The 21865-nt window shown below is 40.1% G+C and overlaps 2 protein-coding genes across 5 annotated transcripts; both read left to right on the top strand.

Moving 5' to 3' along the window:
• Positions 1–5101: 5101 nt before the first annotated feature.
• Positions 5102–16760, top strand: glsa (glutaminase a). 4 transcript variants are annotated; one of them, XM_033979256.2, is made up of 18 exons: positions 5102–5538; positions 8627–8723; positions 8881–8999; positions 9569–9698; positions 9772–9851; positions 10307–10470; positions 10560–10618; positions 12522–12554; positions 12651–12709; positions 12869–12935; positions 13034–13084; positions 13181–13357; positions 13428–13559; positions 13884–13976; positions 14103–14164; positions 14239–14315; positions 14522–14585; positions 14952–16760. In XM_033979256.2, exons 1-18 carry the CDS (start codon positions 5246–5248, stop codon positions 15103–15105), a joined length of 1911 nt encoding a protein of 636 aa, XP_033835147.1. In that variant the 5' UTR covers positions 5102–5245; the 3' UTR covers positions 15106–16760. The 4 variants fall into 4 exon arrangements, with proteins under 4 accessions (XP_033835147.1, XP_033835157.1, XP_033835165.1 ...); XM_033979266.2 differs by having other exon boundaries at positions 5121–5538; positions 8633–8723; XM_033979274.2 differs by lacking the exon at positions 5102–5538 and adding an exon at positions 5877–7400.
• A 1950-nt stretch (positions 16761–18710) lies between these two features.
• On the top strand, positions 18711–21333 carry arl4ca (ADP-ribosylation factor-like 4Ca). Its single transcript, XM_033981244.2, has one exon. It carries the CDS (start codon positions 19140–19142, stop codon positions 19722–19724), a length of 585 nt encoding a protein of 194 aa, XP_033837135.1. The 5' UTR covers positions 18711–19139; the 3' UTR covers positions 19725–21333.
• Positions 21334–21865: the final 532 nt, after the last annotated feature.

Below are 21865 nucleotides of genomic sequence, written 5' to 3'. Positions count from 1 at the left end.
TTCAGTGAAGGCCAATGTAAGTTTGCATTAAAGACACTATGAAGAACGGTGATGTAGCTTGAATAGGGAGGTACATTATATCAGTGCTAACATTGCCATTATCAAGGGACTTTTTCATATAATGGGACTGGAAGAAAACAACATACTGCACCATCCCTAAGCATTACACACAAGATTTAGGTTTTCTTAAGACAATATTTACACGGCCCATATTACACTATTTTCTGATCTATGGTATAATGTTGTTTCCTCATTAAAAATATACCTGGAGTTGTGTTTTGTTTCATTCACACATGTTTAACACACAAGCCCTGCAAATTTAAGATGAGTTCTTCTTTCAAATAGAAAACACCCTTGTTTCCACCTTGTGATGTCATGTGGTAATACTGAAAGTGCTCTACTGTGTTTTAAACCTCCATACACTTTCACTAGAATCATTTGGATAATTTAGTTAGTTAGTTAGTTACTTTATTGTCCCCGAGGGGAAATTTGTCTTCACAGTCAAAAACACAGAGAAAAACGCCATACATACATACAATGCCACACAAACACATCACATATATTGGACAAACACAAAGGCAGGTAATTGACATTGTAAAAGTGCCTAATGATAATTAGAGTTCCGTAGTCTATTTCAGCCCCGCAGTTTCCAATCTCTACTGAACTAAAGGTAAAAGGTAGCAGTTGACCTGAAAACTACCACTGCATGACATCACAAGGTGGAACAGAGCATTTTGAGCTTTGTTGACAGACTAATAAAGAGTTACTCAAACATGTGTGACACAAAGCACAAATCCAGGTATGTTTTTGAGGAAGTAACAACATTACAACATGGCTTAAAGCTCAGAGTCTATTTTGGTAATATAGAACCTTTATATATATATTTAAAATGTATAGTGTGTGGGATGGACCTGCAGAACAACCATGCTATGTAGAGTTTACCAGAGAAATGAGAAGACAAGTTGAGACACATTGGACACTAGTGGGATTAGCTGAGTAATCAGTGATGAGGTTACAGCGCACAGTAGTGTTAACGGGTGGGTGTTAATTGCTGAATCACTGTAAGAAATCCTACTGTATGTTAGTCATTTATTTTCATGAAATCCAGGGGAATCCAAAGTCAGCTATCTTAATCAACCTGTCACATGATAAAGAGGACTTTTTGATTTTGTCATTTATGTTTTATGCCTTTCTTGTCATGGGCGTAACCACATTTTCCTGCATTAAGTCCTTAGCATGCATTTGTTAGCCTAAAAATACGTGGTGCAAATATTTCCAATACAAACTACATCTGACTAAATCTAATTCATATACCTCTTTTATGTCAAGGCTACTACAGGCTACTAGAGGTGCATCATAAATTGCAAAAGTAATATTTCAGAACAAACTAAATATATTGCAATAACATTCTCAGAAATTTGCTGTTTTCTTAATGAAAAAAAAATTAAATAGGCAGATTTTAAAGGTTCTATATTATACAAAATTGACTCTTGTGAGCTTTAAAACATGTTAGAATGCTGTTCCCTTATCAAATAAATACCCAGAGTCGTGTTCTATTTCATTTCAAACGTGGCTGAGTAGCCCTTTATTATTAGTCTGTCTACATGTCCTAAGCTCAAAATGCTCTGTTCCACCTTGTGATGTCATGAAGTGTAGTTTTTAAGTTAACAGCTACATTTTACTGCTTGTTCAGTAGAGATGGGCAATTTCAGGTCTTAAATTATCCAAATGATTCTAGTGAGGGTGTATGGAGTTTAAAAATACATTGGAGAAATTGCTGTATTACCACGACACACAAAGTGGAACCGCATATTTTCTATTTGAGAGAAGAACTCAGCCTAAATACACAGGGTTTGTGTGTTAGACATGTGTGAATAAAATAAAAACTTCAGGTATGTTTTCATGAGAAAACAATATTGTAATATAGATTTTAACAAGTGTGTAATATGGACTCTTTAAGTTTGTATTTTTGACAGTCTGACTTGCAAAATTAGACATGCCTATATACACTGAAATTATTATTGAGTAAAAAATATTGCAGTATATATAATATGCATACAGCAGTACAGCCATGGCACTTTGTTTTCCCAATATTGTGCATGTATATATTTATTACTATGTCATGATCTCAAGGTTTGGAATGTACCCCTATGTGGAAAAGTTGAGTTGAAGGGAGAGATGGTGGCTAGCTAATCCATTTGCATGAGCGTCACTTGAACACATTGTGAAAGTGAAGTGAGTCAGAGTGACGCAGGTCCCCTCATGCTTGTGTGTGTGTGTGTGTGTTCCTCAGTTATGGTCTCAGCCCTCCCCAACCAGCAAGAACACAGCTACTCCCCCTGGAACTGTGGCTAACGGCTAACAGCTAGTGCTAACAGAGGCAGAAATAGCAACATATAATAATAACTGTGCTAAAGATAATTTGTCATGTTTTTAGTCTTATTAAAGTTGATGGACACAGTTGCTGATGGTCTGGCACTGACATTAAAGTTGATCTATACAATTTGGTCTGTTAAGAATAATAGGAAGTCCCTGATTTTGGCAAAATGGCTTGATATTACTCACATATGCTAATGCTAATTATGTAAACACAAGCAGTCTATTTTTATGTGGGGGTTATTCAGACTATACATACCAGAAGTATTTTTTTATATATATTTATTTTAACCTCTGAGAAAGTATTCCTGTAATAATAAAAATATTTAAATAATCCTTAATTTATTTAATCTGTTTGAATTAGTTTTACAGTGTCAGATTTATAAAGAAATGTGTGCAACTAAACACTGCACTAGACTATGCAATAAAGATGCTTTTATAATAGGTCTAGTAACTAGCAACTATATAAAACTAGAAAATATTTGATATGCAGCAACTTCTTCAGCAAATATCTCCCTCTATCTACCTCTTTGATTCATTTAGTAAGGATTATTATAGGCTCTGATTGTTTATTCATAGTGTTTATTGCTATTACTACCAGTGGTCATAGTGATAAACTTATCGTGCAAATCAAAGTTTCTGGATACCTTTCAAAACTAAGAAATGTCGACTTTTTGCCAATGGCTGTCCGCAACACCACCCCATAAGTCTGCAAAAATATAGTCCCTCTTTTCTCTTTGACTGGGGGATTTCTCCTGTCCAAAAATGGCGTGGGTGAAGCGAGTGCTGTGCTCAGTGGCCTGTCCGTACCCACCTCCAGTCACTGCTGATGATGATGGTGATGTGTTTCCATGGCGACGAGGGGGGGAGGTGGGCGGATCCCGGGCTGGTGGGCGGGAGGCAGCCGTTGGGAGCGTGGGCGGGATCTGAAAGGAGCAGGAAGCTGACGGCTTGTGAGAAGGTGTGGGCGTGGGTGAATTATGGCCTCACCACCCTGCAAAGAGCTCTCTCTGAGCAAAAAACACAAAGAATTATGGGGCTCAGAGCAACTTTAGGATCAGAGTATAAAACAAATATTTATGTATGAGTATGGTTAAAAATATTGTTACAGAAATAGTCCAAATTAACAAAACTAGAAAAGAAAAGTAAATAAAACTATGCAAGTACAATTGAAAAACCAGTGAATTCACTCTGTCATCGCAATCAACGTATCAGTGTGTGTAAATGCAAACCAACTTTCTCCAGCTAAACTCTGTCAGTGTCAGCACTCACCTCCAGTCTCTCTCTCTAAAAACTTCAAATCAGGCTAGAAGTCTAGAGGTAATAATGGACTTGTAATTTAACAGCCCATCAGCAGCTTTTTAACATCTAAAACACTGCAAAAAAATCAAAGGTATGCTGCCTAAACCAGTCCTGGAGGGGCTGGGGGAGTCAGAACTAAACATGGAGAGTCAGCATTTCATTTCTATGCAGATAAAGTTTTCTTTTAGATGTGAGACAGGACTCACTGCCCTGACAAAATATTAGCTGTTTTTAAATGAAAAAAGGCAGATTTAATGTATTTTCCTTACTAAGTCCTTAATTTGGATTGTAACTTAGTTTTGTCTACAATATGACTTGAAATAATTGCATAAAATATTGCAATAGTATGGATATTACAGTACTTTACATGATATTGGAAACAACTGTTGTGTATTTCTATTGTTACTTATTGAGACAGGCTTCTACTCAAAACGGTTTTGTTTGCTGTGCATGTGACTGAAAGGTTTTTACTCTGGACCCCTCCCTTTTAAAGTAAATTTTGTTATGATTATGTATGTTTTCATTTATTTATTTGTTTGTACTGCGAGTCTTTCTTGTTCTGTAAAGCACTTTTTGAATAATTTTGTGTACGCATTTTGCTAGCAGGATGCAGAAAACACATTTTTAACATACAAAGACATTTTTCTTTGTGGTAATAAAAGGATGGTTAGCTGTAGAATCATCGCAGGGCAGACACACAGCCAGTGCTAGGAGTCTGCCATCTGCTGAGTGGAAAATGTGCAAGCACTGTAGTAACTAAAGATGACCACAAGGCGTCAGAGCAGGATAACTACAACAGTATTAGTTTCCACAGCCCCTAACCCTTTGCCTCTGCATCCTTTTCCTCGCTGACAAGCATTATGTCTAAAGCTTTATGCTCTTGCTTTAAGACTCAAGCATGGTTCAGTATACGTATCTCTGGGAACTGTAATGGTGTGTGTTATTCATTTAAAATATAGCCTATAATTAACATAGGCCTATAATCTAGATAGAAAAAAATAAGAGATTAAGTGCAGCATTTTGTGCAACATGTAAAAGTTGAAATACTACATCTACAGTTGTCCCAAAATAGCCTACTTATATATTTTTTTTTTAATTTATAAATTTAATTATAAATTATAAAAAAATACAGTCATCATTAACTTAGCCCACAACAATTCACTGGAGATTTTGAAAAACGTGAATTGCTTCTGACAATCTTCTAATAAATATTGAAGTGCCTAAATGACTCTTTTTTACTATACCTACCGTAGCTCATACTGTTGTTTCCGAATGGGTGTGATGGAGAAGAGAAAACGACCTCTACACTGGTAAGGCAAGGCAGTGCCGGTGATTGACAGGCCAGCTGACCAATCAGGCTCAGGTACGCGCTGCTGTCGTCCAATCCCTGAGCGCGTATGGTAAAGGTTGGTTGTGAGTCTCCAGTGAGCACGTCCAGTGTTTGTACAGTGAAACCGTTATTCTACCGGAGCGCTGCAGCATCAGTACCGCCGGCCCCAACTTTACAACTGCTGAAAAGAGAGGCGAAATAGTTACTGTATATAGACCAGTCATTTAAAGGCTTGAAATGTTACATATTCGGTCTACGTTAGCGCTAAAGGAGTTGTTTCAAAGCCAGCTCAAAGGCCCGACAGGTAGGATAGCCGCGGTCACTGCGGTACCTGCTCCAGCCTCCAGCTTTAGCTGTAGCTTTAGCCGTAGCTTTAGCATTAGCACCGCAGCTCTGAATGGAAATGCACCGAACAGAAGGCCCAGCGCCGGGTGGCGAAGGCTTCAGCAGCAGCCCACTGCGAAACACGTCGTAAGAAGCTTCAGCTCCAAGGGAGACGGTCCAAATGAAGCGACCAACCAGTCCACGGAGTAAGTGACCAGTGACACCGGCTGGCATGGCTATGCTCTTAGAGAGAACTGTTAACTTTGCAGAGATGCAATGTCGGAACAACATGTCTGACTCTGTGCATATACTTTGATACTTAGATTAGATCGTTACAAAGATAAGGGTTTGTATCTATTCTAGCTAAAGTGTCTTTACTGTTTAATTATTCATCTAGCATCACTCAAGCTGCTAACGGCGCACCAGCTGGCAGAGTAGGGTGTAGCAGGCTGTCCTGACTTGTATAAGGGATAAACATCCCCGAGCAAACCGTACACAGCTGCGGTGCATGCGGTGCATGCGGTGTGTGGCGGGAACATGGGCGCGTGGACTGTCGTGATTTCTCTGAGTGCGCACGTCCGGTACGGCGCGTGCACAGCTCGAGGCGTCACGGCAGCGCGTGACGTAGGTTGACCTTTGTCCTCTGACAACTTTGATTATACTCATCTGCTCCTCATCCTGTGCCCGGGATCAACGAGAGGAAGAAACTCACTAACAAAACTCTGTGTCTCTCTTGTCCAACTGGACAGTTCAGTCAGATTCAGGGTCAACCTTTTGACTGCCTCTGTCACGTTGCCTTTATAAAGCTGTTCCAGTGTAATAGCTTTATTAAGGCATCGTGGCAGTGTGAGCTGATTAATTTTATTGTGCAATATTTAACTTTAACCAATCATAATGAAGTGTTTAACCTATAACTGCTGTTTTTTGTCAGCAGAGAGTGCTCTCTTTACACTCTCTTCTCACATGGATGTAATAACTGTATGATTATGTGTAGCTGTCTGCAGTAGTCCTGCTGCTGTGATGAGGAGCCCAGTGTCTGCAGGAGGTGTGGGGGCTGTACTCTGCTTAATAAGGCCTTCTTTTAGACTGGATAACACTCAAATCGCAGTTCTCCTCCCACTGCAGTTTGTCCTGATTCCACATGAAAACGTGCTGGCACAGAGCCAGCCTCTGCACAGCCCCCAGCTCATGAGTCAGAGAACAGGCAAAGCTCTATCACCGCAGCTCCACATCCGTGCAGGATGTGCTACGGTCCTGACATCTGGAAACTCAGCACTTCACACACTTTAAGTCAGAACACATGTCAGCACAATCCCTTTCACACCACTGATGGCATTATTATGCTAAACTTCACAGTAAGCACTAAGCATGTGGTATCACATGAGTTATTACCTGTGTCATTATTGTTATACAATATAGGAAACAGTTAATTTGCATAATCTATTTCTTCTACATGGAATGTTGTGAAAAATACTTGATATTGAAAAATACTATTAAATGTATTATATAAAATGCAGAGGTCCTCTGAATAAGCACAGTTGTGTACCACTGCACCACATGTCATTCCCTTCACTTACTGACACTGGAGAGTCCAGTCTAGTGTTGTGCAGCTACATTAAAGTCCGCCATCTGTCTCCCCATGAACTACAGCTGTACATGCACTAAAATAATGACCATTTAGTATTTCTTATTATTAGCACTAATGGCTTATGATGCAATATGAGAATGTAAATATGTAATGTAAATATCATCTGTAACATAACTTGAAAGATAAACTAGTAAGCTAGAACACTATCCACTGAGGTCAAGTGACGGGCATCTCCCTGTGTCCCAAATAAAGTTAAAATTAAGTTTTTTGAGGTGCCCTTCATGGAAAAGTGCTTCGGATATGTTTTCTAATTGTTTAATAAAACGTTCATACATTCATATGGATGCGGTAATAAGCCCTTGTGAGGATTTGTAGCAGCACTGTGCACTGATAAAGCCTGCTTGTATTTGTACCTCTCTTACTAATGTGCGTTTATTCCTGTGTTCTGTTCCTGTTGTTGGTCTACTATGCTTTGCCTTTGTAAGTATGTTTTGATTTCTCTGTAGTGATGTAAATGTCTCCAGTAGAAGTAGCGCTGACACCTCCTTGACTGTGCTGAGCTGTCTCTCCAGAGCCTCTGCTTCACCTGCACCTTTGACGTCTGACCTTTAACCCTCTGCTGCCCTCACCAGCAGTTGCACCTCCTGTCCCAGCCCACAGCTCCCATCAGAAACACTTCACTGGATCTTTTAGCAGGACCATTTCATAGCAAAATCAGAAATAAATTCAGCTAAATAGATACGATCATGGGGCAGCTCTGGGATGTGTCAAACTGCATGTGTGTGTCCTGCTTCCCTAGCCTTCTTTCATGTACCCATAGCCAACCAAGAGTGAATGGTTGTGTTGTCACCATGTTCGCCCTGGCAGCATGTAACTGTGCCACTTTAACAGTGCACAGGACTCCTTATGCCCAGTGTGAGATTCTGATGGAGCTGGAGGCTACACACTCACTCATGTCTTCATTTCCAGAGAGGGACCTGCTCCATCTGACTTCATTAAACATACCTGTAATTACTGTAGAAGTGCTCTTGAACCTTAGAGATTGCTTACATATTTACTTAGTGTCCCATGATGCAATGCAGGTAAGTTTGAGTATAAGCACACAGCTCTCTTCTAACAGCCGAGCGTCTCCGCGAGTGTCCAGAGCACTAACCTCCTGAAGACAGCTCAGAGTGAAGCTGCTGAGAATTCCAGCCCGAAGAATCTGACACAGGAATAGTGTTGACCTCATACACAGGGTCAGCTTACAGCACACAACATTATATTATTGGACTATGCCTCACTCCGTTTATTGTGCAATTATGGCTTGAGTCATTTTACTTAACAGTTGCTGCTATACTACGATTTAAATGAGTACTAATAAGTCAAAACACTTCTGTCTGGAATTCTGAGTACGCAATAAATGTTACAATGGCCCATTGGCAGAATTTGTAAAAATGTTGAGAACTGTCTTATAAAACGCACCAATCGCAAAATCCAAGAAACAGAAAAAAGAAATCACTGAATCACTAAATTTGAGTTGTAACTACTGCATCACCCATAGATGTTATGCTGTTTAAATTTATCAGCATAGTTACAGTCCAGCTGTTGGCCAGTGTAAGTGTGTCCTAACAGTGACTCAGCCCTTCCTGAGGACTTTACCTTAGTACTGTGTCCTGTGTCCTCTCAGTCTCACTCATGCCTTCCTGTGTGTGTATGTGCTGCAGGCGAAGGAAGGCTGGCATCCTGCCCAGCCTGGAGGACCTGCTCTTCTACACCATCGCAGAGGGACAGGAGAAGATCCCAGCGCATAAGTTCACCACCGTGAGTCTGCAAACATGAGCCAGCAGCACACATGGTCCAGTTGTGACATGCCTGTTTATATTGACATGCTCTTGTACTCTTGTTATTGTCACACACTGTTATATTGATCTGTGTCTGACATGAGAGGACACTGGTTCATGGTTGTGTCTTTGTACAGGCTCTTAAGTCCACTGGGCTGAGAACTGGAGACCCTCGACTCAAAGAATGTATGGAGATGCTCAAGGTGACTGTGAAGACCACGTCAGATGGAGCTCTGGACCGACACCTCTTCAAGAAGTATGTTCACTTCACCCCTCCCTTTTTGTTTACACAACTGGTGTACATTTGTCACACAGAGTCTGAACGGTTAAGACCATTTGTGAGTGTTTGTGAAATATTAAAATCATCTTTAGCATCACTTTATATGGTCATGACAGTTTGGCTCCATGTCTCAGTGAACAGCAGTGACATGTCTGTGTAAAACAAATGTGCTCTCAGCCCCAGTGCGGCGTCTGGCCGTGCTCCATCACATCCGCTCCTGCACTATTTATAAAGCTGGTCATGTGACCCCCCTGGCACAGGGTCAGGGATTAGAGGCTTCATACATTCTACCAACACACAAACTACCAGCTCATATCGTCACTTCAGATTAGGCATTGATATGATCATCATGTTTCAGCCTCTATTGCTTTGGGAATGTACCATCTGTATAACAGAGCTCACGCAACTAGTTGCACTCATATTTAAGTAGGGCCCAGCAATAATACATAACACATTTTAAAATAAAGCTAAAACTTTATTCTGAATTTGCCATTTTGTTGATATTAATCATCAGTAATCTATATATGTGATAACTCTTGTTGTAGATGTGTTCAGAGCAACATAGTCCTGCTGACCCAAGCCTTCAGGAAGAAGTTTGTCATTCCAGACTTCCAGCCTTTCTGTGCACACATTGATGAGCTGTACGATAACGCCAAGAACCTGTCAGGAGGACAGGTCAGACTCACCTCTGCTGGTGTAGCACTGGCTCTTGTGTCTCCTCTGTTTCACTTTGTGTATCTGTCCTCAGGTAGCAGATTACATTCCCCAGTTGGCCCGCTTCAGCCCAGACCTGTGGGCTGTGGCTCTGTGTACTGTGGATGGACAGAGGTACGCTCAGATTTTTAACTCTTCTTAGGTCCAGATGGATCTGGTAGCAGACGCTAGCAGGCTGTCGCTAGCAGACAGCCTAGCATAGTGTAGTGGTCTCATTTTCTCACTGGCCTGTGTTAGTTGAACTGAACCGATGACCTTTCAGTTAACAAATAAACCTGAATTAAATAAGAGTATATGATATGGATCTAATTAGTAATTTTGAGTTGATCTCTACACCAAAACAAGTTAAGAGGTAAAAGATGGACTCAAAAGTTACCTTTCAGAGAAAGTAAAAAATACAATAGTAAAATTTTATTCAAAATACCAATTACATCTGTAAGCTACTTGTTCATTATACCTAGCCCCTGGTGTTGTACAAAATTGTGGTAAATTTCTCTAATATCTCATATTTGTCATACTACTTTATACTAGTTAATATCTTTAAAAAAAATTGTATGCCTGTTATTTAGACACACAGTTGGCGACACCAAAGTTCCCTTCTGTCTTCAGTCGTGTGTGAAACCTTTAAAATATGCCATCGCTGTCCATGACCACGGCACAGAGTATGTCCACCGCTTCATCGGCAAAGAGCCCAGTGGTCTGCGCTTCAACAAGCTCTTCCTCAATGAAGATGGTGTGTGATCCACCGTTTTTTATTTCAACTACAGGAGTCATTGTGAAAGAGGGAATCTGAATTTTCTGCAAATTTTTTGTGCTCCACAGATAAACCACACAACCCAATGGTTAATGCTGGAGCTATTGTCTGCACCTCCCTCATAAAGGTATGTTTACTTTGCTTTAAATCCAGTACAAAAGAGTAAACAACTGCCTAAAGAATCCTTTGTGACTGTTGAAAGTAAAACATAGATTGGCACAGAATATGTGCTGACTGGTGACAGAAAAAAAAACTTGATACTGAAATCAAACTTGTGTGATGCATCTTAGTGAATGCAGCAGATTAAGGTCCATAGATAATCATGTGAGGGGATTTGTGGGGCTGAGTGCAGCGTGTGGGTGGAGGTGACGTCCGGTTAAATACATCACTTTTACAGATTATGAGCCAAACTGTTCTGCTACCTGCACCAGTGTCCTGCATGTCCTTCAGAGCTCTTCGCTTTATATTCTCAAACACAACAGCACCATCTACTGAAAGGATTTGGTTATGACTATCGGGTTCATTAGACTGTACTGTGCTACAGTGACAGGAGTAATACAATGTAGCACATTCAAAGGAAAATTAGGCTTGTGTTAAGTCTTCTATTATGTTTTAGTAATCGATTTATGTTTGAGTTAGCTCATTGTTTTAGAGCAGGGGTTCCCATACTTCAGGCCGGGACCCTTCAAATAACTATGCAAGTGACCCCCAGTGCAAAATAAAATTAATATCTAACAATTTTAGTTTGCAAAATGTCAAGTTTAATTGTATTTAATAGTTTATTGTGTTAACTGACCTATTTCCACAAAAATATAGTGTATATATTTAAATATTTAAATTTATACAGTGACATAGTTTTAAAATTATATCTTGTAAGTCCCCTCATGAGCTCATGAGCCACGTGACCCTGGGGGTCCCGATCCCTACTTTGGGAACCTCTGTTTTAGAGCTACAATTAAGTTTTTGCTTTATTATCTTAAAATTATATAGCAGATGTTATAAGATGTAAAAATCAGCAATGGAAACACATGTTAGGTGACTCTGTGATTTATATTACAAGTCGGTTTTTGAGAAGTTCCATTATTCTATAATAGTATTTGAGGGATGAGGGATTTAACATGGTGTCCCTCAGGGCTCTGTGCATGTGCCCTGCTCTTTTCCAGTCAAGCCTTTTCCTGTTTCTGATGTACCATTTAAAGGCTCGTTGTGTGGTTTGATGTGTTGTTGCATATCTTCCAGCATTAGGATCTGTGGGAAATTATGACCACATCAACAGGTCAATGACGTTGGTAATTTCCTTTTTTAATCCTTTTCCCTCTTTTGGTCTGGACTGTAACCAGCTTTAGCCTTCACTGGCTCTTTAATCACTCGCATTCTCCAACACTGTTTATGGATATAAACAGTACACTCAACTCAAAGTGTCTCCAAAACCATACTTCATTTTTCCCAATTGGATTATATCTATCAGCGTTGTGTTGGCCCAGTATAATATTTCTAACCTAATCAGATACATGTACAAGTGTACGTCCTTCTAATTACATTTTATAAGTTTTAATGGTATTAATGACCAGAGTTAAGTCATAGTTTGTGTTCTTTGTTACATTTAAAAACATGCAAAAAAGTTGAGTGTTTATTATACTGTATGTATGTATTTTGAGCCCCAATCTCCCCCACAGTGATAGAGTTTTAATGAGTAGTGCACCCTACTGAATAACAGTAGACAAATGATTTCTCTGATTTATTTATTTTGTATTTCTTGGGGGAATTAACATTTTGATTTCACCTCCTCATCTCCAGCCAGCACACCTTTAATTCTAATCCATCTGATCTCATGAATGGGTTCAATAACGGTCTTTATGTTGATCTAATTGTAATCATTTGAAAATCTCTGTAATAGTTATAATGTAAGTCTCTGTTTGTAGAAGTGTAATGTGTAGATGTACTATAGTGCTTATGATAGTACAGTAGTATAATCATGACAGGCCATTGTGTATGTTACCTTTAAGACTGCTCTGCTGTTTGTTTTTCAGCAAGGGGCCAGTAACGCAGAGAAGTTTGATTATGTAAGTACACACTGTTTGTGAGACCCATACATGTTTCTGTAAACTTAATAAAGGAGTTGTATGAAGTTGCTGGTTTTATTTTGTCTGCATTTACAGGTTATGAACTTCATGAACAAACTGGCTGGAAACGAGTATGTGGGCTTCAGCAATGCCACGTGAGTTGGAGCCTTTCCCCCCTCACAATACATAAGATAAGATAAGATATGCTTTTATTAGTCCCGCAGTGGGGAAATTCCAGAAAAACATAAATCTTACTGCAGCACAGCAGGTCTGTAGTGCTTTAAACAGTCTGTCACTGTGCTCTTGTGTCCCAGGTTCCAGTCAGAGCGGGAGTCTGGAGACAGAAACTTTGCCATCGGCTACTACCTGAAAGAGAAAAAGGTAACAATTGGCACAAGTTGCTATAGAATTATGGAATGGAATTAACACAGCCAAACTACATATAGCACCTTTACTTAGGAAAATGAATCTTTTTGCAGTGTTTTCCAGAGGGCACAGACATGACATCGATTCTGGACTTCTACTTCCAGGTAAATCCTTCAGACATTGCTTGAGACACCATCCACATGTGTTGATACAGTTTCTCTTTAAGGTGGCCTTACATATGTGTTTTGTCTTGCCCCCAGCTGTGCTCCATTGAGGTGACCTGTGAGAGTGCCAGCGTCATGGCGGCCACACTGGCCAACGGCGGCTTCTGTCCAATCACAGGAGAGCGTGTGCTGAGCCCGGAGGCGGTGAGGAACACTCTGAGCCTGATGCACTCCTGTGGCATGTACGACTTCTCAGGGCAGTTTGCCTTCCATGTGAGTGTCCTTCTGACTGAGCTCCATGTTGTTAAGTGATATGAGGTAGTCATACAGCGTCCTCTCACAGGTGGGACTGCCCGCTAAATCCGGGGTGGCTGGTGGGATCCTGCTGGTAGTTCCAAATGTCATGGGCATCATGTGCTGGTCTCCTCCTCTGGACAAACTGGGCAACAGTGTGAGGGGCATCCAGTTCTGCACGGTAAAGAAGTTTGAATATTGTAGACCTGTATTAGAAAGCTCATAATAAAGTATTTAGGAAACAAATGTGTATACATTACAGCATCTTAACAGGTCGTAGCCTTGTGCAGTAGGCTGGGATTTGGTAGCTGGTGCTAAAACTAATTCTCCTCTGCAACAATCTCATCAGCTTACTCATGGCTTTTTGAGATTACACTGGAGGAGAACACTCTTTTCCAAATACTAATGTTTGTCTGGGTCTATTTAGTTTAACCATAAATATTTGTTCACATTGAGTATGAGTTACACTTCATTTTATGTTAAGTCATCTTTTTTTTATTTTTAGGACCTCGTTTCTCTTTGTAACTTCCATAACTATGACAATCTAAGACACTTTGCAAAGAAGTTGGATCCTCGACGAGAGGGAGGGGACCAGAGGGTGAGATTAAGCCACATTTTTTTGGAGCATTTAAAGACTCTGCTATGCTATGTATTTTATAGTGTAGATAAAAATAGTGAGTAAAATGTTGTATTGCATTTGAACATGTTTCCTCTTTGGTCTTAGGTAAAGTCTGTCATTAACTTACTGTTTGCTGCCTACACTGGAGATGTGTCTGCTCTAAGGAGGTATTCATCAACTGGAAGTAATGCAGACAGTTAATGCACAGTGTGATTTTATGGTATGTTTTGTGGTGGTGCAGGTTTGCCCTGTCTTCCATGGACATGGAGCAGAGGGACTATGACTCCAGAACAGCTCTACATGTGGCCGCAGCAGAAGGTACACTTTCAAGCCTTAAGTATTAGTAGAAATAAGTATTTTTCATTTGTTGCTACCACAGTGAATAAAGATGACAATTTAAACAATGACTTACATTTTATGTAAAAATAAATATAAAAAATAAAATTATACTTAAATGAATAAATACATGAATGCAGTCAGCTAGGTGCACATGTAAACTCTGCATGTGCATGTGTGCGTTTTAGGTCATGCTGAGGTAGTGCGCTTCCTACTGGAGGCCTGTAAGGTCAACCCGGTGCCCAAAGACAGGTACGTCCTACTCCTCTCTCACTCATTCTGCACCTTTACATTGATCATAACATGGAGCCACAGCTCAATCATCTCTTAGCGCTTTAAAAAAGATGCACGTTCAGATAAACCTCAGCCTGCTCACATGCAAAATGCTACTAACCCAGTCCCACCCACTTTTGCCACCCCTAAGCATTTCCAGGACCCTAATAGTGAGTGTTGATGGGCTGTTTGTCCAGAGGACAAAAGGGTTTCCTTGTGGGACAGGGACGAGTCCTTCTGTGTACAAATGTAAAACAAATGCACTGCGGCAGTCCACCCATGTGTGCTGTTGGTTTGTGTGCTGCCAGTATGGGCAATTGGGCATTACTACTTTACTTGTTCCAGGTGGGGCAACACTCCTATGGACGAAGCCGTGCATTTTGGTCACCATGACGTTGTGACTATCCTGAGAGATTACCACAACAAATACAGCCCCTCAGACAGCAGCACCAGCAAGGACAAGCAGAGTGCTGAGAAGAACCTCGATGGGATGCTCTGAGTGAACCCTCCTACACGCACACTACACCACACATTGGACCCCAGGACCAGGGGACCTACATAAGCACACTACAGGGATGATTCCTCCACACCCTTCAGTACACCCTCCAGTATCCTCTGTACTCAGTGTTGTCCTGTACTTTAGATGTAGCCAAACACTGTTTTGGACCAGCTCTGGTCTTTGTTTTGTTTGAATTTCTGTTAAGCAGAGTTTCCATAGGAGAGGTACAGTATGGAAGGGCTGGGCTTGGTAAAATTTGAGGAGGTTAATATTGTAAGAATGAAACAGCTGCGTCTGAAGCTCTTGGTTTCACCTGTATCAAGATTTATTTAAGCTAGTGAACTGCACTTTTAGATTGGGCTCCATTAGTTGAAGTGGGAGAGAGTCACAGTTCAGTGATTCACTGCATCTCCTGAGCCTTCCTGTACTGTAGTACCTACTGCTATGGAGGCTGCCCCCATGTGGCCAGATGGATCATGGCAAAACTTGTTTCTTTTTGTGTGTGTGTGGATTTTTGTCTCATCACCATCACATGATGGAATGTACTTTCTTTAACACAGTGTGATGTGTGTATGTATTTATGATATGTATAACTGTATATTGATGTAGTGTGAATATTCAGAAAGGTAGTTTGTAAATAAATATGTTTAGATGTAAAGATGTCAGTGAAACTGAAGCATTCTGATTCTACATTTGACTTGACTTCAAATATAGACACTATTTAAAGATTATTGATGCTCTTATACATATGCTCCTCAGAGACTGCTTACTGAGAGTGAGCAGCTGATTAGGATTTCTAAGCATGCTATTAATACTACTAATGAAATATTTGAAACAGTATGAACAGTTAACCATACTTTTTTCAAATTATGAGTGTGTGAAACAGCCCTCTGAGGAGCACATGGTGACAGCATATATGAATTATATTTTCTTTTCCTCTCTGCAGAAAATAGATAATTATGCCTTCAAAATGTGCAGATGTTTAATACATTGTTTTTGTTTGTTTTGTTTCCAAAGATTTGTCACTGTTCATGTGTTTAATTATGTGCTGTTTATTTCTTTTTCAACTGTAGTATTTTTGTACTTTTGTTTTGTATGTCTTTTAGTGATGGTATTAGATCAGGGTATGGTGACAGTGAAAGCGCTACATATCAACTCGTACACTGCCAGCTGTCTTCAGCGCCCTTTCATTTCTGTCTCAATTATTGACCAACAGTGAGTTTGTGAGGTTCATATTTGAATGACTGATGGCTTTTGGACGGCAGCTTCTGGACTAATGCAATGTATGTAAGAATTATAACAAATTCTGCCAAAGCAATCCCTAACACGTTTTATGAAGCACTGAGTTTTTTGTGTGTTGGCAAAATGGATGTTGTTTCTTAGACCATTTATAAAATCTACACATTGACGTTTTCAAATTTAAACTTGTAAAAGTTCTCAAAAGCACAAAGCGCCAGCAATATCATGTACGATTGTTTGCTTAGTAGTGGCTTACTGGTTTATTCTGCATTGTCCAGTGGTGGTTGTCTGTATTTAATAATTGATAATGAATTATTCTGAATGTATGTTTTTATGTAAACATTTGCTGCTTTTTTTGTGAGTAACTATGTGCTACACTAACATTATTATTTTAAATTAAAAGACCGAAAAATATTGCCTTTGTATTTTGTATTTTATATCAAGCCTTTTTCTTATTGCAGGTCTTAAGGAAGGAACAGACAGGGGCATATGCAGATGTGGAGGAACAGCCAGGGACAGAGGAGGCAAGAAACCCAAGCAGAAATCAGGATACCAGGAGTGAGATATTTAACATAGACACATTTGAAAGTTCTGAAATGACAAGAGAAGACAGGGGAGTACAAATGACTAGATGGAGTGAGAGAACTTAGGGAGTGTTGAGCTCTTGGAAGAATGTTTGGTTGGTCAGGGCTGTTCAGCTTAACACAATTTGGAGTTGCTCAAAATATCTAGATCTGTTTCAATAATGAGATAACTTTAATTTTTGAATAAAATGAAAAATACAAAAAGATACAAAAGCTTTTACCCACTTTGCTCTACCAAAATTTAGTTTGTATTTTAACGGTGTGTTCATGAGAAAGAGCTCATTAGGCTCTCTTAAATAAATAAAGATAAATAAAGATGAGTAGAAAAAAAAACTTGAAAATGCCAAACCAGTACCGAGCTAGAATTATTCTAGATTAATACCAACTAGGTCTTAACCAGAAATAAACTGGGACGGAACCAAAATGAAATCAATAAACAAAAGGAAAATTATTTTTTTTAATATTTGGGAGATGGGCACCGGATCAAATCGTTTGGAGGGCCTGAATTTGACCCTGGTGTAGGTCATTGTCTAAGATTTATATTGCTGATTACAATAAGAGAATATGTTGTGTTCACATGACATCACAACATACAGTTAAATTTGCCTTTTAGTGTCAGGTTGCAGATATTTTGACCTGGTTTATATATGTACTTATCTGTAATAATTACTGTACCTATCCAAATGAAACAACAGCTGACAAAGTTTAGCACCTCCTCTGTCAGCACATGTAAAAAGTTAAATGATTTTTTCTCATTAGTTTCAGAAAGTGAGACCATTATTCAGCTGCAAAGATGTTATTGTTGTTATTTGAAATTACTATAAGCCATAAGAGAACCAGCATGATATGATTGTGTAGTCAATCCCAAACAAATTATGATATGGTTCATCGTTTGAGCATCATATTTTTTTAATAGTACATCTATAGACTTACATTGGCCCCTGCTCTCCATCTGAAAATTAAATTATACTATAAACCATAACCCAAACCAGTAACACAAAGAGATTGTACAGTGTCAGAGGAGAGTTACAATGATTGCTGCTGTTTTATCTCTAACCATTATTTATTTAATAGTGTGTAGGCTGTGTTTGCTTTAAGATATAATCAAAATGGCACATGAAAAATATCAGCGCTTACTTCAGCTGCTGCTACTATTGGATTGCTACTAAAAATGTTACTTTTTGCTCATCTCAAGACACCAAAGACAGTTAAAACATTCAAGCCTGTTCATGATAAACACCAGGTTTTTCGTGTGGTCTGCTCTGTGCCACACGTGTTTGGACCAATAACACAGTGGAGACACATGAAAACAGAGCTGTAGATCACCAGTCTGCAGATGAGGCGCAGAGGAAACCAGCCAACAGCACCCTTTCACAATAAAAGAACACTAGAAAAATGGTCTGCTTGGAATTCTAATGTAGACTATAATGTATTGAGGTGAAAAAGGTGATATTCCCACTAATGGTGCTAATGGTTGATGCTGTGTCTTTGGGCAAGACATCTATATGTATGTTTTGTTATCCCTACAGCTATCAGATACATCCTGAACACTTACTTTAGTTTTATGTGTGCAAAGAGTGAGCTTGTCTCTGTTGGGAGGTTGTGGATTAAACTCCTGATCTCTGAATGGAGTGTGCATGTTCTCCCTGTGTTACTGTGGCAGAGTGGTTATCATGCCTCTTCTTCTCAGTAAGGAGGTTGTGTGTTGGACAACTGTGTGTAGAGTTCATATCCCCCTTTGCCTTTACTTTAACAGGCTCTGTATTGTTAGGAAGTGGTTCTGGATGGTTTCCTGTGCGTCTTTACGCACCTGCATGGCACCGTTCTGCAGGAGCATGCTACACACCTCCTTCAGGCCTGCGTGTACGTGCACATTGTGTGTGTCTGTGAGCGCGTGCAGCATGTGAGTGACCGCGCGCTGACTTTGTAACCGTGAGCTTTGCTAAATCCTCTTTTTTTAACTACCAACTCCTTTACGCTGTGATGCTCTGTACCCCCTCCGTCGCTGTTTGGGTGGTGAGCCCGGGATGATGCTGTTGCTTCTGCGGCGTGTCTGGCTCCTGGACTATTCCGCCCTTTACGTCTCATGAATCGCTAAACAAATGCGTTTTGTGGATTACATTTGGATTGACTGTGCGTAAAAGGGAAGAATGCCACGCCGTGGTTGATAACGCTACGACAAATCAATGTTATTTTTTACAGACTTCCAAAATGGGGAATAGTTTCTCCAATCTGGCCGCGTTCCAGTCTTTGCACATAGTCATGCTCGGTCTGGATTCTGCGGGCAAAACCACCGTGCTGTATCGGCTCAAATTCAACGAGTTCGTCAACACGGTGCCCACCATCGGATTCAACACCGAGCGCATCCGCCTGGGGGGCGCGGGGGCCTCCAGGGGGATCAGTTGCCACTTCTGGGACGTTGGGGGCCAAGAGAAGCTGCGGCCGTTGTGGAAGCCGTACAGCCGGTGCACTGATGGGATCGTGTACGTGGTGGACTCGGTGGACGCGGAGAGGTTGGAGGAGGCGCGCACGGAGCTGCACAAGATCACGCGTTTCTCGGAGAACCAGGGCACGCCACTGCTGGTCATAGCCAACAAGCAGGACCTGCCCAAGGCACTAGACGTGGGAGAGATTGAGAGGCAGTTGGCACTGGGGGAGTTGAACCCGGGCACGCCGTACCACGTCCAGCCCGCGTGCGCCATCATCGGGGAGGGCCTGCACGAGGGAATGGATAAACTTTACGAGATGATCGTAAAGAGGCGGAAGTCTCTTAAGCAGAAAAAGAAAAAGCAGTGATGAAGGTGCACGCGCGGAGACATGTCACTAAAGCGAGGCTACAATGAGGCGAGAGGGACAATGGAGAAGAGGAGTGAGGATGCCATACAGGCTGTGGGAGGCTGGAGCGAGGGTGTTCACGTGATTGAATTTAATTTGATGTCAAAATCTGAGAGATTAACACATTTTGGACTTCTTGGTTATAGTTTATCTTAACTAACTTTATACATCTTGTGGCTTCAAGCTGTCGACTGAAACCTATCAAACATTTGTTTACTATCTAGGCTTCTTTTGCCTCTATAGTGATAAAATAGTCCTAGATCCATTAACCAGGTCAATTTGTATTTTGACAATTTAACCTTTCCTCCACCCCAGTTATACACCATGTGGGCTTTATAGAATAGTTTGGCAACATTTGAATGTAACACTTTATCACCAATTATATGGTTTTACAGTGGTGACAAAAGTATAGACCTTTTTTGTGTTTTTATCCTCGATAAAAAAACAACAACATTTATCTCAGTTAAAAACGATTAATAAATAAGCCAGGCTACTCACATTAATTCTACAGACTGCAGAGAGTCACATCATTTAATTCACAAAACATAGATCCAAACAGTAGCCTAAGTAGCCTTATACTGTGAATATGGACTCAGATTTCATCATTTCAAGTAAATATGAACCAAATGGTTTAGAAAGGATGGAGTCTGTGCAGCACTTTTGTTTTCACAATAAAAAAAATGCCACAGTGCAAACTGCAAATGCAAATAGTGCCTCTTAAAACATTTAAGAATTATAATGGACCCATACAAAAATAATGAAATTTGTCCTCCTGTGGTGCCCTGCAGAACAAGTTCTCATTTGTAGCAGTTATTTTGTCACAGATCAGTGACATAAACTCTAAAGGCTCATGGTCATAGTCAAAGGTGCACTATGGAACTCTTCTGGTTACGGGGTCTGCCATATGCTTGTCTCCATTTAGACCTTTTTATTTCTATATGGAATGACCCAAGGCATGGCACTAAAATATTCTATCTCGCGTTTACTCACTGATCACAACGTTTTTATTGCTTTAATGTCTTGAAAACCAGGCAATCTTATGCTCCTCTCCACAGATCTGACCTGTATTTGGCTGTGGAGATGCATACAGGTTTTATGCCACACTGGATAACTGTAATGCAAAGCCATATCCTCTCCATAGAGACAAGCAGTTAGCAGACCTTCCACTGGAAAGTTATGTAGTGCACAACAGTATGGGCCAAGCTCCAACCAAGACGCATTCTTGTGCCAAATCAGACAGTGCTGTGCCGATGCAGCCCACTGCTTGAGAACAAATATGTAGGATAATCCCTATATAATAAGTATGTATTTGACTGTTTAATTACCTGATTTGCTTAATGTAGCCTAAATAACAAGTGCGTATGTGAAGATGAGCTGTTGATATGACTGTTTCGGAGAACTGGTGGAGACTGTTGTTCAGAATGTATTTCATGTAATCTTTAAACTCTAATGTAAATGTATGCGGCTGTGAAATGCATGGCAGCCCTCATCTCTGTAACAGGAGAGTAGCAGATACAAGGCCAAACTGTCCATATGCCAAAATATCAATAAGAATAAACTATTTTTGACATGAAGTACTGTTGTGTTTGTCATTAAACAACAGCAGGACCAGGAAACAATGTGGGCCAGTGAGCCTTTTTTTTTTTTATAGCGAGGTTAGTTTCTTCACTACTCCACTAGAGGGCACATTTGTCATGTTGTCATCTCTAATTGAAAACAGTAATACAGTTATAGCTGATCCCATTATATCAACCCATCTTAATTGGATGAAACTCAAATTGTGGTAACTACTGAAAAAACACTAGCTGATCTTTGTGCAAAATTTAACACACAGTAAACTCCATTGGTGGAAGAAATATTCAATTCTGTTTAAGTAAAAGTTCAGATACTGGAAAAAAAAAAAAAAAAAACTCAAGTAAAAGTATCACATTGAAAAATTCTACTTAGTTAAAAGTATCAAAGTACCAGTTTACCAGTTTAAATTTGTATATTTTTGTTTGCTTAAATTATGAACAGACATTTCAACAGGTCTCAGACAATGATAAAAATACTTTTACTTTTCAGTCCTGTTCAAAGTAGAAAGTACAGCTGGTTTCTCTCAA

Source organism: Periophthalmus magnuspinnatus, chromosome 2 (genome assembly GCF_009829125.3).
Source record: "Periophthalmus magnuspinnatus isolate fPerMag1 chromosome 2, fPerMag1.2.pri, whole genome shotgun sequence".
Taxonomy (NCBI): Eukaryota; Metazoa; Chordata; class Actinopteri; order Gobiiformes; family Gobiidae; genus Periophthalmus; species Periophthalmus magnuspinnatus.
The sequence above is the reverse complement of the archived record's forward strand: the minus strand, read 5'-3'. Positions and strand labels throughout refer to the sequence as shown.